At 51.3% G+C, this 23,898-nt stretch overlaps 1 protein-coding gene across 1 annotated transcript in view; it reads right to left on the minus strand.

Moving 5' to 3' along the window:
• LOC105083617 (guanylate cyclase D-like) overlaps positions 1–23,898 on the minus strand; it is a 40,204-nt gene that overhangs the window by 10,512 nt on the left and 5,794 nt on the right. Inside the window, 12 exon segments of the mRNA XM_010973518.3 lie at positions 3,514–3,706; positions 4,130–4,293; positions 7,848–7,996; positions 11,409–11,558; positions 11,859–12,015; positions 12,260–12,433; positions 14,503–14,583; positions 15,854–15,982; positions 16,066–16,162; positions 16,880–16,964; positions 20,180–20,550; positions 22,331–22,619. Coding sequence (XP_010971820.2) covers positions 3,514–3,706; positions 4,130–4,293; positions 7,848–7,996; positions 11,409–11,558; positions 11,859–12,015; positions 12,260–12,433; positions 14,503–14,583; positions 15,854–15,982; positions 16,066–16,162; positions 16,880–16,964; positions 20,180–20,550; positions 22,331–22,619 — 2,039 coding nt within the window.

Here is a 23,898-nt window from a genome sequence, read left to right on the forward strand (position 1 = left end):
CAGCCACAGAAAGATGGCCAAGCACAGGCCCTGCTCCCTGGCAGCTCAAACTCACAAAGATGATCAGTCAAAGGCTCCTGTCATAGGGGGAACTTAGCTGCAAGTGAGGGCTGCGGCCCCTTGTACACAGGCGTGGTCCTTTTGCAGATGGGAGAAGTGGGAGCAAAGGTTTCCATGCTAACAAACACAGATGAGAATTCTAATTCCACCACTGGCTTGCTGTGTGGCCTTGAGCAAGTCACCTACCTCTCTGAGCCTGTATCCTCATCTGTACTGTAGTGATAATGATCCATCTCTTTGAGGGGAATTGCAAAGGTTAAATGAGATAGTCTGTGACAATCCCTAGGCCCAGCCAGTCCTCTTAAGACACTTAACTGGTGATGGTGGCCACTCCCCTCAATTCCCTCCCCCCATTCTGTGCTCTCAAGAGAGGCCTTGGCTCTCATCACCACGTTGGAAAGAATGACAGCACCTCTCACGTTGCTGAATCTGCAGAACAACCCTAAACCATAGGCACTTTCACCTCTGCTTTACAAAGGGGAGCTTGAGGCTCAGAGAGGTGAAGTGATGTGCCCAGAGTGACTCAGCAATGTGACTGGGGCCAGGCTCACCCTCCAGGCCAAGTGCTGGAGTAAGTTCTCTCCTCCCCTGCAGCCCACAGGGGCCCTGCCCCTGAGTTCTGTCTGTAAAAGTGCTCACTCAGCGCGTGCTGGGAGGGAATCACAGACCCCTGTGGAACCAGGAAATGACTGCCTGGCTGCCTCCCAGCCCAGACCAGATTAAAGAGCAGTAACCAGATCCTGCTGGGACGGAGGGGAAACCGAGGCGGTGGGCGTGAGTGATGAGAGATGCGCTTGCACACATAGAGGACCTGGCCTCCCGCTTCCCCACATCTGGACGGGTGTGCGGGCCTTGCTTTATTTCATTTCACTCTGCCAGAAAGATGCAGACCTCTTGGCCAGAGTTCAGAGGAGATCAGAAAGCGTGATTCAGAGCTGGGCGGGACACATGTGTGAGGGAAGATTAGCAGGGGAGGAAGAGACAAGGCCAGGGGTGACTCAGGGCACATCAAAGCTGCAGGGCTCAGCAAGACGAGATGAGGAATCTTTTCCTGGGGCCCACGGTGGCTCTGGAGGCAAAAGGGAAACTCAGCCAGCATGACAGACAATGCCTCAGACCACAGGCTGGGGTAGGAACATGGGGTTCTGAACAGGGAATGGGAGAGAAGCTGTGTGCTTGGAATGCTGGTAGCTCAGGTCTCTGTGGGTCAGCGCTGGGCAGCGGATGGAGCCGGGTGGTGATGGTGAACATACCAGGTTCCTGTCCTGGCTCTGTCTACCAGCTGTGTGACCTGGGGCAAGTCACTTTCCTCTCTGGACCACACTGAACTCATTCAGTCAACATATATTTCCTACCTACCACATGTTGGACATTGTCAGGCATTAGGGACAGAGTGGTTTAGGTTGGAATCATCAAGTGTGGCTGTGTGGTCCAGGGGTAGTTATGAGAGTATCACACAGGAGCTTCTAACCATGTCTGGGAGGGCAAGGAAGCTAACCCAAGACCAGAAGGGTGACCAGCAGAAGAGGAGGGAGAGCAGGGTTCCAGGAGGAGGGAGCAGCATGTGCAAAGGCCTCGTGGCTAGCAAAGCCCATGTGGGTCCTCTATGAGGACTGCAGAGGTGGAGTGGCCGGAGACGCAGTGGGGCCAGCTCCTGAAGGGCCTGATGAGCCTCTATGAACCTGTGGCTTTATTTTGATAATGTCTGTGTCCTGGGGAATGGTGATCCCCGATGAAATGGGGTTTGGGGACCAGAAGGCCCAAGTTCAAATCTCAGCTTCACATCCTGCTGGGACTATGTAATTAGATAAGCCACTTAACCACCTGTTTCCTCACCTATAAATGAAGGGTACCCTTACCTACCTTGCAGATTGTTATAATGATCAAATGCATTAATACGTATAAGGCATCTAGACTAGTGTCTGGTATACAGTAAGCACTCAGTAAGTACTGGTGATTACTGTTGTTGGGATACTGCATGTCATGCTATCAGCAGACTGCCTGGCACCTCGAAGAGTTAGTTCTCTCCTCTGAAACTTCCTGCCCCTGCATCCTTTCCATCCTGGCTTCAGCCCAGGGCCTGGCCCTCCCCAGCCCTGGCCTCCCTGGAGGGCTGTGGTGGGAAGGGCCTGATGGGTGACAAACAGAGGCTAAGGCCAGGGGAGCCAGAGTACAGCTGTTTCCTGGGAGGTCCCTCCCCACCTCTTCCCCGTGCTGAGGTTGACCCAGGACCCCCAGCAACTGGATCAGAATAGGGAAAGGGGTGGGGGAAAGGTCCCCACAGCAGGCGTAGAGGGCAGGAGGCTATTTCACAGGCTCACAGTTTGCAGAACACTTCTGCCAGGGGGAGAGGATCCACCCATCACCTATGAACCCCCTGGAACTCGAGTCATTATTTCTGTTATAGATAAGGAAACTGAGGTGCAGAGAGAGGGAGCCATTTCCCCCAAACTACATAGAAGCTGGTGGCTAGGGTGGGACTCCCATCCCAGGATGGAGAGGTACACAGGGACTAGACATGGAGGATCTTGACAGCCCTGCCAAGACTCTTGCTGCCCACTCCAGCAACTCCCACCCACCACCCTCTCCCACTGCTGGCCCGCTTCACAACCAGCTATCACAACCCACTCAGCATCCCTCACATTCACTAGGCCCACTCTCTCAAGCCTCAAGCTTTAACACATTATTCTCCCATTGCTTGTCCAGAGCAACCACACCCAAAATGGACAATGCTAGGAAGTCAACACCTCGTCCAGGAAGCCTTCCTTGCTCTTTACACATCTAATCCTAGCTGGACTGGGGTCCATCTCAGCCTCCTTTGCCTTCCTGATGACCACTTTCCCAGTGGGTTGTCTTCATCTTTTATCTGCAGCACTGAGAGCTCCCTGAGGGCAGGAACAGGAACTGACTCATCTGTTGCCCTTGCCTGGCACAGGTGGAGTTTATTTCCCCACCTCTTGAATCTGGGCTGGCCTTTAGACTTGCTTTCACTAATAGAATATGTTGGAAATAGCAATGTGCCTGATCCCAGCTTAGACCCCAAGAGGCTTCTGCCCTTCTGCCTTCTCTCTCAGAACTCTGTCATACCACGTAAACAATACCAACTCACCTGCAGGGGGGAGGGCAGTGAGATACCATGTAGACCAGAACTGAGTTGTCTCAGGCCAAGGTTCCAGAGGTGTGAGAGAGCCCAGCCATTAGCAGAGCTTCCTCTTACCCACAACTGACCGCAGATGTATGAGTAAGCCCCACTGAGTCCAGAGAACTTTCCAGCTGGACAGGCTTGTGAGCAATAATACATGCTTATTGTTTTACACCACTGGGTTTCAGGCTTATTTGTTACACAGCAATAGCTTACTGATAAAAACACATAAATAAATGACTAGAAGTAAATGTATGACACAAACACAGCAGTAGAGGAGAGATGGAATGCCTGCCTCCTGCTCCTCTCACCTTGTACACATCATGGCTGCCCAGAACAGCATCAAACAGTGTGTAGAGGTCGTTGAGCAAGCCCACCACCTCGATGGGCTCACTCAGGGTGGAGATGGTGGTAAAACCCACAATGTCACTGAAGTAGATGGTAACCTGGTCAAAGTACTCTGGCTCCACAGTCACCCCCATTTTCAGAGCTTCAGCCACGGACCTGAAGAGATGGGAAGGGCCAGAGTCACAAGGTGGGAGGACCCCTTTCCATGGTTGGGAGTGAGGGAGGAATATTTGGGGGAAAATCCTAGGTTGAGTGTCAGGGGATCTGGGACAGGTCTGCTGGTGTGCTGACTCCCCTCCAGCAAATACCTGCCCGTCTCCAGTCATTACTTCCTCTGAAGTCAGACGGGGGAAATTGTGCCCTCTCCTTGTTCCCAAGGCAGTGAGGGAGCAGAAATTCAATACTCACATGCCTAGCACTGTGCCTAATACATACAAGGGCTCTATGAAAATATGTTGGACAAATAAACAATGAATGAATTGAACGAACTCATGGAACCCAGATTTACTGAGCACCTACTACGTCCCAGGTCCCATGCTCAGAGCCACTGAGGCTAGAGACACAATCAAGTCCACTCACGGAGGAAGCATCTGAGAGAGCAGCCTTTCAGTTTTCTGTCTCTCCAGCTCCAGTTCCTCAGTCCACTCCTGGATCAAGTCCTCCAGGTTCTGGGAATACTTCCCCAGCATCCTAAATATAGAGTCAGCAACACTGGTTTTCTTGCCTTGGTTGATGCTTTTGAACTGAAAATGGAATGAAAAGCCCAATTCATCCATGAAGGTTAGCACATTCGGCCCTCAGGTTGAGAATCTGGGCCACAGGAATGAACCTGACGTAGTGCCTGCCTGGAAGGGCTGGATTGGTGGGAAGCAGATATGTAATAGACAAGGGATGGCAGTTCTGACAAGGGGAAGCACAGATGGCTGGGAGGAAAATGGGTTGGTTCTCTATGAGGCGGACAGACAGGGAGAGGACTTTATAAAGGAATCCATGCCCAGCACTGTATCACCATTAACAAACACACTGGGTCTCACAAAACACTGTGGAATAGGCATTCTTTGTTCTTAAAGATAAGTGGATGGATGGATTGATGGATGGATAAATAGATGGGTAGATAGATAGAAGGAATATGTGTAAATTATTTATATATATAATCTATACCTTTTTTCCCTTCTCCTTTTTCACAAAATTTTTCTTTACAAAATAAAATAATAAATATGTAAGGGCATTGGGACCAACAGAAAGTGAAGGTTAAAACAAAGTTAATCTACAGCATGGTACTAGCACAAAAACAGACATATGGATCAATGGAACATAATTGAGAGCCCAGAAATAAACCCACAGACTTACAGTCAATTAATCTTTGACAAAGGAGGCAAGAACATACAATGGAGAAAAGACAGTCCCTTCAGCAAGGGGTGTTGGGAAAACAGCCACATGTAAACCAATGAAGTTAGAACACTCCCCCACGCCATACACAAAAACAAACTCAAAATGGCTTAAAGACTTAAACATAAGACAAGACACTACAAAACTCTTAGAAGAAAACATAGTCAAAACATTATCTGACATAAATCTCAGCAATGTTCTGCTAGAGCAGTCTATCCAGGGCACAGAAATAAAGCAAAAATAAACAAATGGGACCTAATTAAATTTATAAGATTTTGCACAGCAAAGGAGATCATAAGCAAAACAAAAAGACAACCTATGGAATGGGAGGAAATATTTGCAAATAATGGGACTGATGAGGGCTTAATTTCCAGGATATATAAACAGTTCATACAACTTAATAACAAAAAAACAAACAACCCAATCCAAAAATGGGCAGAAGACCTAAAAAAGCAATTCTCCAATGAAGACATACAAATGGTCAATAGGCACATGAAAAAATGCTCAATATCACTAATTATCAGAGAAATGCAAATCAAAACTACAATGAGGTATCACCTCACACCAGTCAGAATGACCATCGTTAAAAAGTCCACAAACAATAAATGCTGGAGAGGCTGTGGAGAAAAGGGAACCCTCCTACTCTGTTGGTGAGAATGTAGTTTGGTGCAGGCATTATGGAAAACAGTATGGAGATTCCTCAAGAAACTAAAAATAGACTTACCATATGATCCAGCAATCTCACTCCTGGGCATATATCCAGAGGGAACTCTAATTCAAAAAGATACGTGCACCCAATGTTCATAGCAGCACTATTTACAATAGTCAAGACACAGAAACAACCAAAAAGTCCATTGACAGATGACTGGATAAAGAAGTTGTGGTATATTTATACAATGGAACACTATTCAGCCATAAAAATTAATAAAATAATGCCATTTGCAGCAACATGGATGGACGTGGAAATTGTAATTCTAAGTGAAGGTAGCCAGAAAGAGAAAGAAAAATACCATAAGATATCACTCATGTGGAATCTTTAAAAAAAAAAAAAAGACACTTATTTGAACTTACTTATAAAACAGAAACAGACTCACAGACATAGAAAACAAACTTATGGTTACCAGGGAGGAAAAGGGGTGGGAAGGGATAAATTGGGAGTTTGAGATTTGCAGATACTAACTGCTATATATAAAATAGATAAACAACAAGTTTCTTCTGTATAGCACAGGGAACTATATTCAATATCTTGTAGTAACCTATAATGAAAAAGGATATGAAAACAAATATATGTATGTACATGTATGACTGAATCACTGTGCTGTACACCAGAAATTGACACAACATTGTAAAGTGACTATACTTCAATAAAAAAAATGAGGGAAAAAAAGTTAACCTAGGAGGGAGGAATATATGCAAAATGACGCTAGAATTGGTCATAATTTTGGATATGAGCTTCCTAGCAACAAAGCAAATACAGATTTGCAACAAAGCAACAAAGGGAAATACAGATTACACAGTCCATGGAGTCCATGGGACAAGGGTGCATTAAACTAGTTGCTCAAAAGAACCGTAACTATTGTTGATGCTGAACAGACAGAAGTACCTCTCTTAGGTCTTTATAAGAGGACATTCACGTGTTGTCATAAATAGTACCTTCAACAACAACCTTACAGGAAATATGGAAGTGCATTTCCTCGGGGAGGCTTACTAGAATCTTCCCCTGTGTGGTTTGTATCTTCCCAAAGTGGAGTCAGTAAGAGAAGCAAATTAATTATGATCAAAGAGGAGGAGTGTATTTTTGTTTAACTTGAGCACCTTGACGTCTGTGTGTATGCATGTGTGTAGATGTGCATATCCGACCTCCATTAATACTGCTTCTCTCCAGTAAATGTCTATAAGGTGGGGAGGACAGCAGCTTCCTTCTCAACATTCATTTTCTTATTTAATTGCATTGGCTGGTACTCCCAGAACAATGCTATTTGAACATGACCCAAGTCTTTTGACTCCTGCATGTGGAATATATCATGTGTCTGTCTCTGCCTTTTCCGCCCCTGAGCCTTAGGGAGGCTCTTTTCCCACAGTCACCACTCACTCAAGGCAAGAGCTTTCTCCCCCACCTCACTGGCCACAGCAATCTCTGATCCCTGGAAAGATTTCAGGCTGGTGTTTTAAGAACTGGTTGCTCATCCTAACACTGCAACCCACCCTCACAGTGGCCACGAGAGCTCATCTACTCTGAGGTCCAGATTTCCCATCTGTGATGTAGGACACTGCATCCCCCTGACGACGCCCGAGCTGAGGTGGGGAAAAGATGTGGGGAGAAGGGTGGTGGGAAGGCTTTTCAGAGGACACCAGTGTGTTTCTCCTGCCTTCCTGTATCTCACTCCCTCATCACCTGTCTGGACGCCCCTCTCGCTCACTGAAACTCTCCTTGGCAACGTTCCTCTGTGGCTGGGGAGTGGAGGGCAGGAATGGGGGGGGCACGAAGATGTCACTTCAGGCTTGATGGGCTGGCCCTATGGGAGCCATTAGCCAGCTCAGTCAGGCTCACACACTCCGTCACCACCAGCCAACTTGCCTCAATTTCTCTCTTGTAAAACCCAGATCATAGCAATGCTTCCTCAGAGGGCTGGCATGAGGATTAAATGTAGTAAGCATGGCACTTAGCACAGAGATTGGCCCTCAGGAAGACACTCATAAATGTCTCTGGAACCCAGGGTTCTGAGAGAGCTTTTCTCAGAAGGTGTCCCTCAGGCCCCACCTTCAATGGTGAGGATGCTGGCCCATTGCCCCCTTTCTGCTCAGGGTTTCCAGGCCCTGGGGATAGTGTGGGACCCCACACTGGGCAAAGTGAAGTGAACTGATCAGCTGTTTCTTGTGAGCAGCCAGCTCCTCTGTGGGCACTGACCTGGGTGTAGATCTGGTCCAGGTTGGGTCTGTCCTCTGGATCCTCCTCCCAGCACTGCTCCATCAGCTGGATGCACTCAGGCGGCCCGTGGTCAGGAGACACCAGTGGCCAGCACAGGGGAGGGGGAGACACCAGCTTCCTGATGATTTCTGCAACAAGCACCCAGTGGGCAGTGGGGCTGAGGTCCCCAGGAGGGCTGGTGGCAGGGGGCTGCACTGGCATGCGGGGAGGGAGGGCAGGGTGGGCCTGTGGGGGTGTGGAGCTCAGGCCTGTGGGTGTTCCATGGCCCCTAGCTCTGTGCCCCAGGGCGTGCTGGCCAGCAGACCCAGCATTGCTGCTTTCCTGAGTCCACCCCAAGCATGGCTGAGGAAAGGGTCTCCACCTGGGAGCCAGGAGAGCAGGGCTCCAATTCTGGATCCACCACCACCTCTCTATGAGATGGTGGACAAGACAGTGACCTCAGAGTCTCTGTCTCCGCATCTGTGAAATGAGCTTAAAAAACCGCCTTCCTGAGAGCGCTGCTGAGAGAAGACGGAGGATGTCAGGTGCCCGGCCCCTGGTAGGTTCTCTCCAACCCCTGAGCCCTGCGCAACTTGCTGCTACTTTATTGCCAGTGATCCCACGAATGTGCTTAAGACCTGGGCACTGTGGCTCTTTCTAGCAGCCCTGCTGGTGCCAACTTTCCACAGGTGTGAAGCAACACTTTGCTTATTATTGTCACCATCGCGGTGACTGTTTGCCCCGGACAACCCCTGACAACCCCTGACATGCATCCTTTGTCCCCGCTCCACATGATAAGGACACAGACTAAGTAGAGATCAGATAGGTCAGGCTTCCAGCTCTGTCTCTGCCACTTGCCGTCACTCCATGGCCTCAGTTTCCCCACCTAACAACTGATAGAAATAACCCCCTGTTCTCAGGAGCTGTAGGGGAGCCTTGTGGGGGAGCTGATTCACGGGCGCGCCGGGAGGAGGGGCTGGGTACCTAGCACAGGCTCTCAGCAGCACAGGAGGGGACTTCAAGATTACCCGTTTACATTCTCTACAAGTTGTGCCACCCCTCAGAGCCTCAGTTTCCTCACCTATCAAAAAGGCAAAATAATAGTGCACAACTCACAGGGCTGTTAGAGGTAGAGCAGGTTAATCTCTGAGGGGGGCTGGGATCCTCCTCCAAAGCGGTGAGGAGGTGGGAGCCCTCAGAGCCAGTGAAAAGGAGCTTCTTTCTGCATCTCCTCTTGCTGACCTCCTTGTTGGGGATAGTGCATGAGTCCTTGACCCATTTTGCAGACAGGGAGACTGAGGTTTCTGGAGGTGAAGTAGGTCACCCACAGCCACAGGGCTGGTAATAAGCAGATGCTAAAACTAGACCTGACCACCTCCCAGCCTGCACGATTTTCTTTCTGCCCAGAGGTCCCCAGTCTGTAGGTGTCAGACTTGAGGGCCTCTGAGTAAAGGGTCTGGCAAGCTGTATGTGCTTACAAAGGAGTGTGGGCAGGTGGAACCAATAACACATCTTGCGTGCACACATTCAACTCTTTTTCAAAAGGACTCAGATGGTGGTGTGATGAATAAAATACAAATCCGTTTCAAAGTGTTGCTGATTTCAGGGCAGATTTTTGTCTTTGGGCATCTTCTCGGTTAGTGGATGTGAAAAGTCAACTAGTAGCATGTGAGGCTCCAAATTTTTTGACACTAAGGTGGAGTCCTCCCAGGCAAGCATGTTGGGAACCCCTGGCCCAGACCAGGCCAGGTTTCATGTTCCCTCCCCGTGCTGGGCCCACTGTCCACACCCAATGCATTTCCAGGATGGGTCGACCCTTTTGGCCGCTGAGGTGGGAGGCTGCAGAGAAGATGCTCGGTGGATGACTCCAGGAGACTTTAGGGCAATAGCCCTGAGCTTGCCCAAATTCCAGGCCTCTGCTTCCCCGAGGGGAGTTCCTTCCCCTCTCTGAGCCTCACTTCACTCATCTCTGAAAAGAGTGTACATACTCACCCCCCAGTGTTGTCCAGTGAAATAGTACACATGAAAATGCTTTGGAAACCGCAAGTGCTCCCCGCACACAGGATCTTAAAAAGATGCAATTTCTAAGAGCAAGAGGGATCTGTTTCCAAGTGGGAGAGTCAGGAGAGAACCTGGGATTCCCCATTAGCACGCCCCTAAAACCACTCAGGCTGATATTTACTGAGTGCTCGCCATGTGCCAGGCACTTTGTCTAAATCATTTCACTGCATCCTCACAAATACTCTGGGAGGCAACAGTCATCATCCTCATCTTACAAGTGAGGAAACTGAGGCTCAGAGACTGAAAGAGAATTACTCAGAGTCATGAGGTGAATTGGTGTGGAGCTGGGCTTAGGTCAGTGTCCCTCAAAGGCAGTGCTCTTGACATTTTGCTCCCTGAGGCAAGGAAAAGTACAGCCAAGAAGTGTCAGGTCCAGGACTGACGGCCCAATCTAGGGGCGGCCCTGGGATTCCAGGCCCGGTCCCTGTGCCTAAAGCCTGAGGGGCCCTGTCCTGAAGGGTCCTGCACAGCGGCATGGCTTGCAGACCCCATCTGGCTGATCCTCCCACTCTCAGCAGGCAGGTGTCGGGGCGGGGCAGGGGGACAGATGAAGAGCGCTGAACAAATGGCCTGACCAAGCCCCTCCCTCTTCCCACTCTTCCACCTCATAAATCTGGGGCCTGGCATGCTGATTATTCGCTGAGCCGTGTTTTGGTGGAGGAAGCAAGCAGGGCCAGGCCTCCCTGTGAGTTAAAGATTATCCATCCCAGGGTGGGAGGGGTGGTGGGCACCCCTCCATCACTGCCTGCACTGCGGGTCAAGATCCAGGGTATCTGTGGGACAGGTCCCTGGAACTGGATGGAGGCAGCAAGGGGACAACTGGACAAGCAGCCTAGGGTCCAGGGAGCCCTTCCAGAGAACACAGAGGGGTAGGAAATGTTTCTGAAGTTGGGCCCTGGCACTGGAGTCAGAAGAGAAAATGTCTAAGACCAGGTGATGATGGGGAAAGTGTGAATGATTACACACAAAACACAGGGACAAAGATGCTCTTAAAGGAGCCCCACTCAGACAGAGAACCAAGCCTTCAAATGCTGAGCAGACTGGCCACATTACACATGGACTGGATGTCTGACACATTTCTCTATTTCATCTGCACCATAAAGATGAGAAAACTGAGGCTCAGAGAGGGTGAGTGAAGTGTGTAAGGTCATGTGGTAAGTGTGTGTTACAGGGGAAGAACTGAGGTCTGCATAGACACAAGTCTGCTGGGCAGTGGGGGTGGTTAGGGCGTGAGCACTTCCAGACGTGGCAATGACTGAGAGAGGAAGGAATAGACTGAGGCTTTCACCCAGAAACCCATTTCTTTAGCCCTGGTGCTGGTCAGAGTAGCCGAAGGCTGCATAGTTTAAGCTCAAGAAACCTAATTCTCATGGTCAAACCAAGCATGTGCATCTGTGTGGTGATTTTCAGGCCCCAATTTCCTGATGGTCACAGAGCTCTGCCACTATGTGGGGACTCTAGCCAGAGACAGGCCAAGGAAGGAGGAGGAGGATGCTGTACCTTCCGCTGAGAGCCCTAAGGAGCCATAAGGTGGGCCCCGAGTCAGCACCTCCTGCAGGATGACGCCAATACTGAAGATGTCCCCTTTGAGTGTGCCCCGCCCGGGTGCCCCAGCTCCCCGCAGCAGCTCTGGAGCCGTCCACAGCAACTCTGCAATCACAGGCCAGGGCCACACCACCGTCACCCACTGACCACCCAGGCTGGCCAGGCTGGGCGGGCACTTCACACCTATGATGTCATCACCCTGCCCCCACAGACCCGGAGGAGGGAGGTGCTTCTGTTCTCCCCTATTCACAGGTAAAGGTCCTGAGGCTCAGAGAAGAAAAGCGATCAACTCAAGATCACATCACAGGAAGTGACATCTCCTGGTCTCGCCCTGCCTCGCAAGCACCCAATTTAAACAGAGACCTCAGAACCTACTGGCAGCTCCCTGCCCATCTCCAAGCTGACCCTCTGGGGCTGATCGGGGGCGCGGAGCCCGCTGAGTGTCCCGGAGCTTGGCGTAACCGTAGTCAGTGACCTTTAGCACAAAGCGTCCATCCAGCACACAGTTTCAGGGCTTGAGGCAGCCATGAGGGAAATGCCGGTGGTGCAGATACCACACCCCCTGGAGTGGAATAACAGGGGCCCCTTAGGTCTGTGGTGAGTGAAAGGGACCCCTGCTTCTCTCAGCATTCCCACAGTCCTTAGGAAAACTTCCTGCCTCCTCTCACCCTTTGCTGCACTGTTTAGATTTTTCTGTTAGACAAAGTGAAAAGAGCCCAGGCCTGGGCAGTCTGAGCATCTCTTGTCTCCCTGCCCTCTCCATTGCCCGCCCCACCAATGGCTCCTGGCCCGGTGAGGGTTCTCACACAGATCAAATCCAGCAGCAGGGAGGCCTTGAAGGTCCAGTCCAGCCGCAGAGTCTCATTCCACAGCAGGTCTTCCAGGCTGCCCCGGGCACAGTGCTCCAACACCAGAGCACTGACCCCAGGGGCCACGAAGAAGCCCAGGAAGCTGGCGATCTCGTGCTGCAGCTCCCGCATCTGCTGGGGCAATGGACACCTTAGCAGCCTCAAGGGCTGGACCAGGTACAATCCACGTCTGGCCCCCAGTACTTAGCACCCAGCACAGGGCAGAACACAGAAAGGCATCAGAAATGTTGGATGGATATGATAAGTGGATGGATGAATGATGGGTGGATGGACTGGATAGATGGATGATGGATAAATGGATAGATGGGTGAATAGATGAGTGGATGGATGGATGAAACAGTGAGATGAATGAGTGGAAGCATCATGAATGAATAAGTGAATGAGCCATAGCCAACTTCACAGGGTAGGGATCGAGGCCTATTCTCAATCTAAGTGACACCATGGACCTGAAAACTGTGTAAATTCTCTCACCCAAGACTCAGAGATTGATGAGGAGAGGAGCAGAAGGGATCAGGCACAGGTATAAAGCAGCCAGGCAGGCCAGAGAGCTTGAACCCAAAGATGGAACCCTTGCCTGGTGTGGCTTTCCTCACAAAACCAGTTCAGGAGTCAGCTAAGTGGGAGAAACCTGAATACTCTCCCCACGGTAGAGATTCCCATGCATATTAGCATACGTGATGAGGTAAGAATGGCCTCAAATCCTTTGATACTCCTGCCATCAGGAGGTTGAGCTTCTGACCCCTCCTCTTGAAACTGAGCAGATTTTGTGACACTGTGACCAATAGAACATGATGGAAGTGATCTTGTGTGTTTTGGGTTCAGGTCTTAGGCCCTGAGACTACATGGAGTAGAATGGCAAGCCCTGCTGAGCTGGCTCTTCCAATTGCCCAGCCAAGGCACCAAGCATGCAAGCCATCTGAGGCGCTCTGGATGGGGGGTCAGCAAACCTGTCTGTACCGAGTCCAGGTAGTAAATATTTTAGGCTTTGTAGGCCTTGTAGTCTCTGTCACCAATAATCGCTTCTGCCATTGCAGTGTGAAAGCAGTCACAGACAGTACGCAAACCAATACAACTCTGATCTGCAAAAACAGGCAGTGGGCCTGACTTGACCTGAGGGCCAACCTCAGACAACTCATTTACAAGCTTCAAACCACTGAGTGACCCCCCAACCATGGCCAAGTGGAACTGCAGAACTGCTTGGCTGAGCCCCCACAAATTTCCTACCCACAAAATTGGAAGATATTATAAAATGATTATTGTTTTTAAGCCACTACATTTTGGGATAAGTTGTTACACAGTCATAGATAACCAGAACAGCGTATTAAAGGTTCTGAGAATTCCTGTGTCTAAGTCAAGCAAATTCTAAACTCATTAGACCACATATAAGACCTTTTTCTAAAGAAACATCTACACATGCAAGATGCCCATTGAACTTCCCATCGCTTAATCTCTCCAAATCTGATTTCAGATGGTAGTGATGTTGAAATAATAATAAAATTCACCACTTACCAAAGGCACCCTACTTGCCAAAGATAGTTCCAGGTAATTTCATGTATTCTTGCCTATCTTTATAGTTCCCCTGGAGTGGATTTCATTAGCACCAATTTACAGGAAAGCTAGGTGTCCTGGGGAGGCAGGATTCCATCTGGGATCTTCCTGACTCAAATCCTATGCTCTGTCCTCCATCTCACAATGCCTCTCAGGATGGTGACAATCTCAGGGTTGAGGGGGCTTATGTAGGTAGTGATGACAAATGATTGGAAACTCCCTGAGGGAAGGAACCCTGTCTCTCTTCTCACTGCTGTGTCCCCAGAGCTCAGAATGTATTTGGTACTCAGTGAATACTGGACAGAGGATGGACGTGTGGAGGGATGGAAGTTACAGGATGAGGTCCTTCAATGGTGTTGATTATGCCATGTGACGATAGGGGTGGAGGGGATTGTGCCCCTGGTAGTCATGGTGATGATCATATTGGGGTGGGGATGCTGGGGTGCAATGGTGGCAGTGCTGGTGTACATCTGTGATGAGAGGCTGGCGATGGACAGTGATCCTGATGATAGGAAGCACCTCCTCTTTTGAAGCTAGAAGCTTCCACATTGAGTAGGGACCAATCCAGATCCATAGGGGTCTCTGGACAGCTCCCCCTCGCAGCCCACCCTCCACGACCTCCGCAGCCCTACCTTTCTAAGGAGGCTGAGGCAGCTCGGCCGCAGCTCAGGGACTGTGCCAGCTTCAAACTTCTTCAGCCACACCCACTCTCCCTGTTTAAGAAAGGACAACAGGAGTTCACTGTTGCTGCTCCCCAGCTGTGTGACCTCGGGCAAATCCTTCAGCCTCTCTTGGCTTCAGATGTGTTCTTTCTGTGTCTTCCCAAGTCAGTGAGAGCCTGGTGAGAGCCCGGCCAGCGGACTCCTTTGGTTGACAGACCTGAGTTCCAGTCCTAACTCCACCACTTTCTAGCTCTGTGACCTCAGACAAGTGACTGGCTCTCTGAGCCTCATGTTCTGTAAAGCGAGGATAACACCCCCATCTCTGTCGGGAGCTCTAATGAGAGGTGGATGCCGAGTGTGTAGCTCCTGTCCTGAGGTCAGCTTTACTCTGCAGGCCTCGGCCACCCAAGACACCCCAAACCCAGCGACGTGAGGGGGACTCTGTGACCCCAGGACTCTAGGGGAGGAGGCAGGGAGGGTGGCAGAGGTGGAGGCCTCGGGCTGTGATCGGTCCTCACCGAGAGCTAGCTGTAACCTTAGCCCTCTCTCTCTTCCTCACTGATGGATTTCTGCTTCCTCAGCCCGCCCACAGCTACTTCAGAGGAGCAGACAAAACCTGCTTTGCACATCATTAAGGCCTCCTTCCAGCAGAACACAAAAAAGATGGAATTCCCCAAGGGAGAAGGTGGAAAAGAGGGAGCAATAGCCTTGTGTTGTTTCCCAGAGAAACAATTAGCCTCATCAACCATGAGGCATGAACAGGAGAATCAGAGCAGCAGTTGACTGTTGAATTTGAGAAGACATTTCCTAAGAAATCACAGTGTGCTCAGCAACTTTAGAATCTTGCTGCTCTCACCTCTGAATTTCCAGCCTCCTTGTCAGCTGCTGGCTCAGGCTCTGCCCGAAGGCTGCATGGGGCCAGGTGCTGTCCCACACATCTGGGCCTCACGGACCCAGGCTCTCACTGTCTGTTGCTGAAGTAGGCAGGACGGTGACTCAGGTTGGTCCAGTGCTGAGAGAGACCCTGGGGTAGACCCACGCCAGGAGTGCCCAGGCCCAAGTGGCCAGGGACTGGTTGTTTCCCAAGGTCAGATCACAGACTCTGTGGGACTAGGGGTTAGGGGTCCAGCCAGCCACTTCTAGCCCTGTCAGCAACTTGCTGGGGGACCCCGGCAAGACTCTGTGCTTCTTCCGGCCTCAGTTTCCCACTCTGCAGCACGAATGGGGCCTACAGAGGCCCAAGAGGCTGTGGGCTCCCGTGACTTTGCCCAAACTGACTACACTCCCCAGACCTGGGTGTGGGGGTGGCAGGGGCCCTCACCTGGTACAGAGCCATGTTGGTGGGCTCCTGGGAGGCTGGGAGTCTCCTTGCTGGCCCCTTAGCTGCCGACCTCAGGCTCCCACCATCTGCCACACTTCCTGATTCACTTGCACTGTCTGCGTGCAGCCTCTTGAGGGTGCAGGCACAGTCAAGAGTCTAGACTGGGCCTCAGTCCAGGGCTGACCACCCAGCCCTGTGCCTGCCTCACCCACCCTTCTGCTCGGGCCCCGATGGATGAAGGTAAGCTCCTGGGCTGTCAGCAGGATCCGGTGGGGGCCCCGCACCAGCTGCAGCTGCTGGAGGCCCAGTCTGGAAGTGAGAGAAAGTGCAGGACAGAGGGGATGCACAAATATCACTGCCCCCAGCCCCGGCTGGCTCCTTGGGCCTGCCTCTGACCCAGAGCCCTCCCCACCCCTCTCCCTGTTTCCCTTCCTGTCCCCACATCAGTCCCAGCTGAGCTAAGAGGGCACCACTGAGCACTGTCCCCCACAGAACCCCTTAGCCCGGCTCAGGGCTGGACCCTAGGCCTGATGCACCTGCTGGTCCCCAGCCTTGGTGTTTCCAACTCGCCTGGAGGCCTCATGGGGCGGCCAGAAGCTGGGGTGAGGGCTGGGAGTGGAGGGCTGCCTCTCCTGGATGTGGCTGAGGCTCAGGGAACACAGATGACTTCAGACCCAGGAAGAATTGTTTTCAAAGCTGAAGGGACCTGGGAGTCAATGTGGTCAAGTCCTTACTGTTCAGATGTGTAACCCGAAGCTCAGGGAGCATGGAGCCTTATACAAAGTCCCAGGCTTCTTCCACAAGTCTTAAAAGGGCCTTCCCAGGAGGCATGCCAGCCTTGACAGTGCCCTGACTGAGGCTCTAAGATGAACAGGAGTGCAGGGTGGTCCTGAGGTCTGAGATGGAGGATGGGAGGCTCCCTACTGACAGCCAGGGCTGCGTACACAGGAGAGGTTCTGTGGGATGGCGGGGGGGGGGGGGGCGCACACAGGGGCAAAGCAAAACTCAAGTGCACAGAGAACTCACCTGACGAGGCAAGTGAGGGCCCCGCCGGCCAACACCAGGACACCAGCCAGGGCCAGAGCGAGGAGGCTGCCTGGGGGCTGGCCACCTGTAGGGGAAGCAGGGACAGACATGAGTCCTAACAGTAACGACCAAATAAGGAACTCAGCCCCTTCATTCAGCTCCTGCACCCTTTCCTGAGTCCTCCTCTGGGATATAGGGACACAAACCACTGCTTAACCCCATTCCCAGGGGCAAGGCCCAGAATGGCCCTGGGCTGGGAAAGCCTTATCTACGGAAGGACCGTCATGCACAGATGTTGACTTCCAGCACTGCTGTTGGGGTTCTTACCTCAGACTCCAGGCCTCCGGGGCCCTACATACCCTGCTCAGACCCCATTACAGTCCTGACCACACTCTGGCCCTTGTCTGCCAGCATGTCCAGCTCTTCCCTCTAGACTGAGAGCAGCTGGACAGCAGGGCCTGTGTCTTACATATCTCGGTGTCCCTGGCACCTAACACAGGGGCTGGACAGGCAAGATGCTGAATCAAAACTGTGGATCCCTGTCTATTGTTCTCCTGCTTCTTGCATACTCCCCACGACGGGCAACTCAGTATCTGTTTGGCAGTCAGTTTCAGTTTTATTCACTTTGACTGTTAGAATAGCCTTCCTTACACTGAATGCAAATCTCTCCAGCCCTCATATCAGGATTGGGTATGAAGAGGCTGCTTAGGATCGCTGGGCAAGGTGGGGATGGCTACTTTGCTTGGGCAACCCCAGCATCAGCCTGGGCTGGCAAGGCAGCAAAATGCCAGGCCCTATTCTGGAGAGAAGACTCTAACCTCCACTGCCACAGAAAGGGGTCAGGGATGGGGGTGAGGGCATCCTTTCTTCCTTCCTCGTCTCCCTCCCTTCATTCCTCATCTCCCTCCCTTCCTTCCTTGTGCTGAAGGACAAGCACTGTCTGCCCGCTGATGAGCCTCCTCCAATCTTAAGTAAGTTTAGATAATAAAAATAGCAGCGAATGCCTTGTAGTACTTATTAGACTATTAATGTACATTGTATTGCACTATGCACACATTCTAAGGATATCATGTATTCGATTCATTTATTCTACACAACGACCTGTGGAAGCAGGTACAGTCAAGATGATGAATTCGTGGAAGAGGAAACAGAGATAGGCAACTGTCTGGGAGTGGCAGAGCCTCGGTTCAAACCCAGGTAGCCTTGCTGGCGCATCTGGACTCCTAACCACGGTCCATCCCCTCTCTCACCCAGGCTCCTGGGAAGGAAGCTTGACTCGTCATCTGGAGGAGGTGAGGGAAGAAGCACAGACAGGAAAGCAGTCCAGGCCGAGGGAGCAGCAAGCACAAAAGTTCTGAGGCAGAAGCATAGCAAGTGTGTTCAATGGGAAGGCAGCGCTCAGCGCGGGAAAAGCTGAGGGCGGGGAGCTGAGGGGAACCGCGCGCTGTGAAGTCTCGCGAGAATTCTGGCCTGACCCCGGGCGAGGCGGAGCATCTGCAAGCTCCTAGCAGGGGAATGCCAGGTCTGACTGGCATTTTCCAAGGAGCCTCCAACCCACCACATTGAGGTCCAGGGAGAAGGGCAGAAACAGAGGGCCTGTTGGAATGCTGCTGCGGTCACCTGGCAAGAGACAACGGGGCCCTGGACCAGGGAGGAGGCAGGGGAGTGGTGAGTAAGGCTCTGCTTCTGGACAAATTCTAAAGATGGAGACTCCAGGGTGCGCTGACAGGACTGCGCACGGGGTGTGAGGAGGCAAAGATGCTTGAGACTCAGAGAGGAAGGGGCTGCCGTTACCTGCAATGGGGAAGACAATGGGAGGAGGTGGGGGAGCAAATCAGGGGTTCAGTTTCAGACAACATCAAGTTTGAGATGCCACCTAGGCATCCAAGTGTCAGTAAGAGGGGACGCTGAGGGCTGGTGGGAGCCTGAATGAAACACCATCCTTGCCCTCATAGAGCTGATGTTCTTGAAGACCAGCCCCAGGCCTCGTTCTCCACAGGCTTCCGTCTGGAGGCAGAGACAGTGACAGTGGAGATAATGCCACACAGTGTGGTCAAAGCCGGGAGGGAGCAGCCAGGGCCTAATGGAGCCCAGAAGAGATCTGTACAAGCCCCTCTTCCATCAGCCTTGGCTCGCAGACTTCACCCTCATTCATTCATTCAATCAACAAACATTCCTGTGTGCTGAGCTCAGTGCCGAGAATTGAAGATGCAACGGCAGATAAGATTCACAGTCACTGTCGGCACCGTGATGGAGCCCACAGTGTACAGGGGGTGGGGGGTGAGGGCCGGTGCTCTAAGCCAGGGCAGGGATGATGATTCATTCACTCCTCAGTCCTTGGAGCTAAGCACAGTGCCTGGTGCCTAGCAAGTTCTCAGTCAGTATTTGTGAAAGAAGAGTTGTTTCTCAAAGAAACAGTTGAGTAAAGGCTTCTTCTTACGAGCTCCCATGAGTCTGGGGACAGATGGCACTAAAGCCATGCACCCAGGGACTGTGGGCAGCACAGAGGTAGAGCCCCCAACCCTGGCTACAGAGTTGTTCTGTAGGAAAGAAAGGATTAGCCAAGCAAGGCTAAGGCACCCCAGGAAGAGTAAAACACACATGCCCAGGGAGGCCCAAAAGGGCGACATGTGTCTGGGGAAGGGTGAAGAGGAGCAGTGTCAGGACATGGGCCTGAAACAGCAGGCAGAGCCTAGGTCGGGCGATGGGGGCTGCTGAGGTCTGGGGCAGGCAGGGCCAAACCTGAATTTACCCACCGACAGTAACTGTAACCAGGTGTGCATTAGGGAATGTGGGTGCACTTACTTATACGTGTGGGCCTGTGCTCATCTCTGTCTGCATATGTGCTTGTATGTGGGTGCAGTTTCATCAGGGATAAAAGTCTGAGATGGATGAATGTCAGGAATGAGGACATGTAGATCTTGTGTCTCACACTCCTCAGTGGCCTTGAGATAAAGGGAATCCTGCACTTGCAGTCGGGGGACTTGGGGCTCTCTGTGTGATCTTGGGCAAGTCACCTAACCTTTCTGAGCTTCAGTTCTCCACTGGGGCCTACAGAGGATAGTGGCCTTGTCACAAGGCTGCGGTGCAGTTTAGGAGAGCTGAGAGATGGAAACATGCTGGTAAATGTTTAGATCTTCTCGGCTAAAGGGAGGCCTTCCTAGTCCCTGGCGCTTCACAACCCTGGTTTAGTCTTCTCAGTAGAGGGTCAAGTCTCTTCCCTACACCTGCTCCTGCTCCTCACATGACTGTCCACATGGAGAGCCCTAATGAATAAATGATGGACAGATGATGAATTACCTCTCAGGCATAGTGTATTGGGGTCAAATCAGCAGCTGGAGTCATGTGCTGGAGGGGGTCCTCCTGGAAAGTGTATGGCCCTGCCCAGAGGCTAAATTTGCCACATGCCTGTGTCCAGGATGTGAGTGGGGACCAGCTGGTTTCCCTGACCATCTGTGTCCAAAATGACGTACTGAGCCAGCCTCCGGCCTTTCTCATCTGTCCGGATCCTCTGGCTAAAACCAGCCACATCCAAATCCCCTGTGTGGTCCCCTAAGTGGGCCCCTGAGAGTTCTGCCCCATAGCCCTCAGAGCGGTTCAGGGCATGGGCCAGCAGGACAACAGCATCATAGATGGTTCCAAAGAGTGGGGACACCTGTGGAAGAGAGGGTCTCTTAACCCCACAGCCCCACAGCATAGGCTCCCAGACATCTCTGAGTCCTGCCTCCCACCAGCAGCAATGGTTTGAATGGTCATCCCCTTTCCCACTCCCAAAACAGTTCTCCCTTTGATCCCAGCACTACCTCAGTCCCCACTCAGAAGCCTGACAGTCTGCATGGCCACCACCACCCTCACCAGCATCTCAAACATACCTAATATGTCCAAAATACAATTCCTGGTTCTTCCAAACCAAACCCCAGTCATTCCTCCCACATTTTAAGAAATGGAACCACCACACGCCCAGTTTCTCAGGCCTGGGCTTAATTCCCAACTCCTCTCTTTCTCTCTTCCAGTTCATCATCATACCTTTTTGGCTCTGTTTCAGAATTTGTTCCCAATCCAGTTGACTTTTTGCCACCTCTACTCCTGCCACCTGGGTCCAGCCCCACTCACTGCTCCCCTGAACCACACAGGAGCCTCCTAAGGGCCTCCTTGCTTCACCTGGCCCTCTCCAGTCCATTCTCCATAAAGCAATCAAACCATGTTTTTAAAAAAACAAAAAATCAATCATTTCTTACTTAAACCCTGCTGATGGCTTCCCATTTCATTTATGATAAATCCAGGCTCCTTACCCTGGCTTACAAAGCCTCACATGATCAGGCCCCACACTCATCTCAGATCCCTCTCCCCATCGCTCAGGACCCCCCCACCACTCCACACTCCCTCCAGCCCATTCCTCTAGCCATCAACGCTCACTCTTCCTCCGGGCCTTTGCACTTGCTGCTTCCCCTGCTTGGTTGTTCTTCACCCAGATCTTTACATGGCGGCCTCCTTAGCGTTTCAGAGCTCAGCTCAAGTGCCACCTCCTCAGAGTGAGCTTCTCCACCTGTCCTGTCTCTTGTTGTCCGCTTCTCCGTCCCCGCTACTCTCTGTCACTTTATCCTGTTTTATTTTCTTGGCCACATCACCACTATTTGAATTTGGTTATCAGATTGCTTGGTTATTGTCTGTCTCGCCGTAACAGAATGGAAGTTTCTTGAAGGTCAGGACTGCCTTGTCCATCACCATGTCCCTGATGCCTGGCACAGTGCCACATAAGAGGGACTCAATCCACATTTGTCAGATGAACGATTGATTGCCCCTCCATCAGCAACTGGGAGAGACTCAAGCAGCTGAGTCCTATAAGCCAAAACTGAGCCAACAGCCCTGGGTTTAATGTCTGTCTGTCTGTCTCTTTCTGTCTCTCATAGGTGTGTGTGAGTATGTGTTGAGGGGCGGTGGTGTCTAGCATCCCCACCACCAACATCTTCCGATCCACAGCCATGACTTCAGAAAACCTCCAACTCTCCTACATTCCCCACACTCTCTCCTTCTGATCTTCACAGTGTGCTAGAGAGATGCAGGGAAAGGAGAGGAAGAATTGTGCGAGAGAATGAGCAGCTGGGCAACAAGAATTAGAGGAATTGAATCAGAGATAGAAAAAGAGAGGCAAGAGGGACCCAAGAGAGAGAGTTGACAAAGCAGGACAAGAGAGTGAATGACATGAGGAAAAAGTAATACAGACATACTCACACACATAATTACAAGAGAAAGAGACAGACAGACATTACACCCAGGGACTAGGCAGAGAGATACTTTGTCAAATGAGGGACAGGTCATGTGCCCACCACTGGCTGGCCTGGTGGGGAACTGGTCAAGGCCAGAAAGTCTCAGAGTGGGTGAGGAGCGTGTGCACACTTGCCCGTGACCCCACACTCCAGGCCCCAAGAGGGTCTGCATGGACCTCCCTGCTCTGGCTCCAGGTGGGCAGCCAGCTCTCCACCAGCCCTGGCAGCTTCGAAGGCCTTGTCTCCAGGGCCAGACTCCAGACTGACGGTCAGCACTGCATCGGCCTCCTGCAGGGGCCCACTGTTGCCCAGGGCCGGGTAGGAGCGGATGCGGTAGGGCAAGGCGAACAGCATTGTGTCGTAGGGCAGGAAGACCAGCCTCCCATCTACCAGGCCCTGGGCCTGTGCCCGGCTCAGCAGATTGGTCTGCTCGGAGGCCCCTAGGAGCGCCGAGTGCATGCACAGCACCAAGACTGCAGGAAAGGCGGCGGCTCACCCTCACATCCCTTCCCTGAAACCCAGAACTCTGTGGCCCTGGGGAGCCACTCAGTACTCTCAGGTCCATCCCTCCCCATCCATTGCCCCTCCTCAGCCGTCCCCTCCCCCTCAGTCTGGGGAAATTTCCCTTTTATCTGCTCCCCCTGTAACAATAACAGCCAAGGCCACCAAATCTGGGTTTGCCCTGGTGGGAAAAAAAAACCCTCAGCTGAGGATATATTTGTATTAATATGTCCCTTCCAGTCTTCCCACCCAATAATCCTGACCACCTTTCCACCTTCTCTCGGCCCCACTGGCTCTGACAATTGCTAATATTTATTGACAGCTTGCAATGTGTTGTCCTAAAGTGCTCTGACAAACATTTAGTCATTCAATTTACAACAGTATGAAGAAGTATGCTTATTATTATCTCTACTTTCAGATGAGGAAACCAAGGCACAGAGAGGTGAAGGAGTTGCCCCAGGATATATAACTACCAGGGTAGTAGAGCCAGGATTGGAATCCGGGTAGGCTCGCTCCCAGCTTGTAATCTTTTTTTTTTTTTTTTTAAGATTTAAAAAAATTTAGATAATTCAAATACCATAAAATTCACCTTTTAAAAAGTATATAACTCAGTAGTATTAGACACAAATTTATGAAACCATCACCAGTATTTAATTCTGGAACATTTTCATCATACCAAAAGGAAACCCTGTACCCATTAGCAATCACTCCCTATTTATTCCTCCCTCACCCAACCACTAATCTGCTTTCTGTCTCTATGGATCTGCCTGTTCTGGACATTTCATAGGAATGGATTTGTGCAATATATATCCTTTTGAGTCTGGCTTCTTTCAAATAACATAATGTTTTCCAGGTTCATCCGTGTAGCAGCCTATATCAGTATTTCATTCATTTTTATGGCTGCACCATATTCCACTGAATAAACATTTTGTTTATCCATTTGTCATTGGCTTGTAATCCCAACTGTGGCCCTGGGTGTCATCCTGAAGATCTAAGCAGACATGAATACATTCCCCTTTGCCTTTGTAAAAGAAACAGGCCCGTGATAGTAAGGCAGGCGATTTCATCCCCAGGCACCCAGGACAGAAGGGAACCCTGCCCGAGGCAAGGGGCCCACACATCTGCCCAAGGTGAAGGTTCTCTGCACCTTGGGTCCCTGACCAGGGCTTCAACCATAGCCAAAAAAGGGCCACCACTTGCTTTGGCTAGGCCCAGGTTCCTACTGCAATCCCTTTTTCCAGAAATTTCAGA

Source organism: Camelus bactrianus, chromosome 10, assembly GCF_048773025.1.
Source record: "Camelus bactrianus isolate YW-2024 breed Bactrian camel chromosome 10, ASM4877302v1, whole genome shotgun sequence".
In the NCBI taxonomy this organism is placed as follows: Eukaryota; Metazoa; Chordata; class Mammalia; order Artiodactyla; family Camelidae; genus Camelus; species Camelus bactrianus.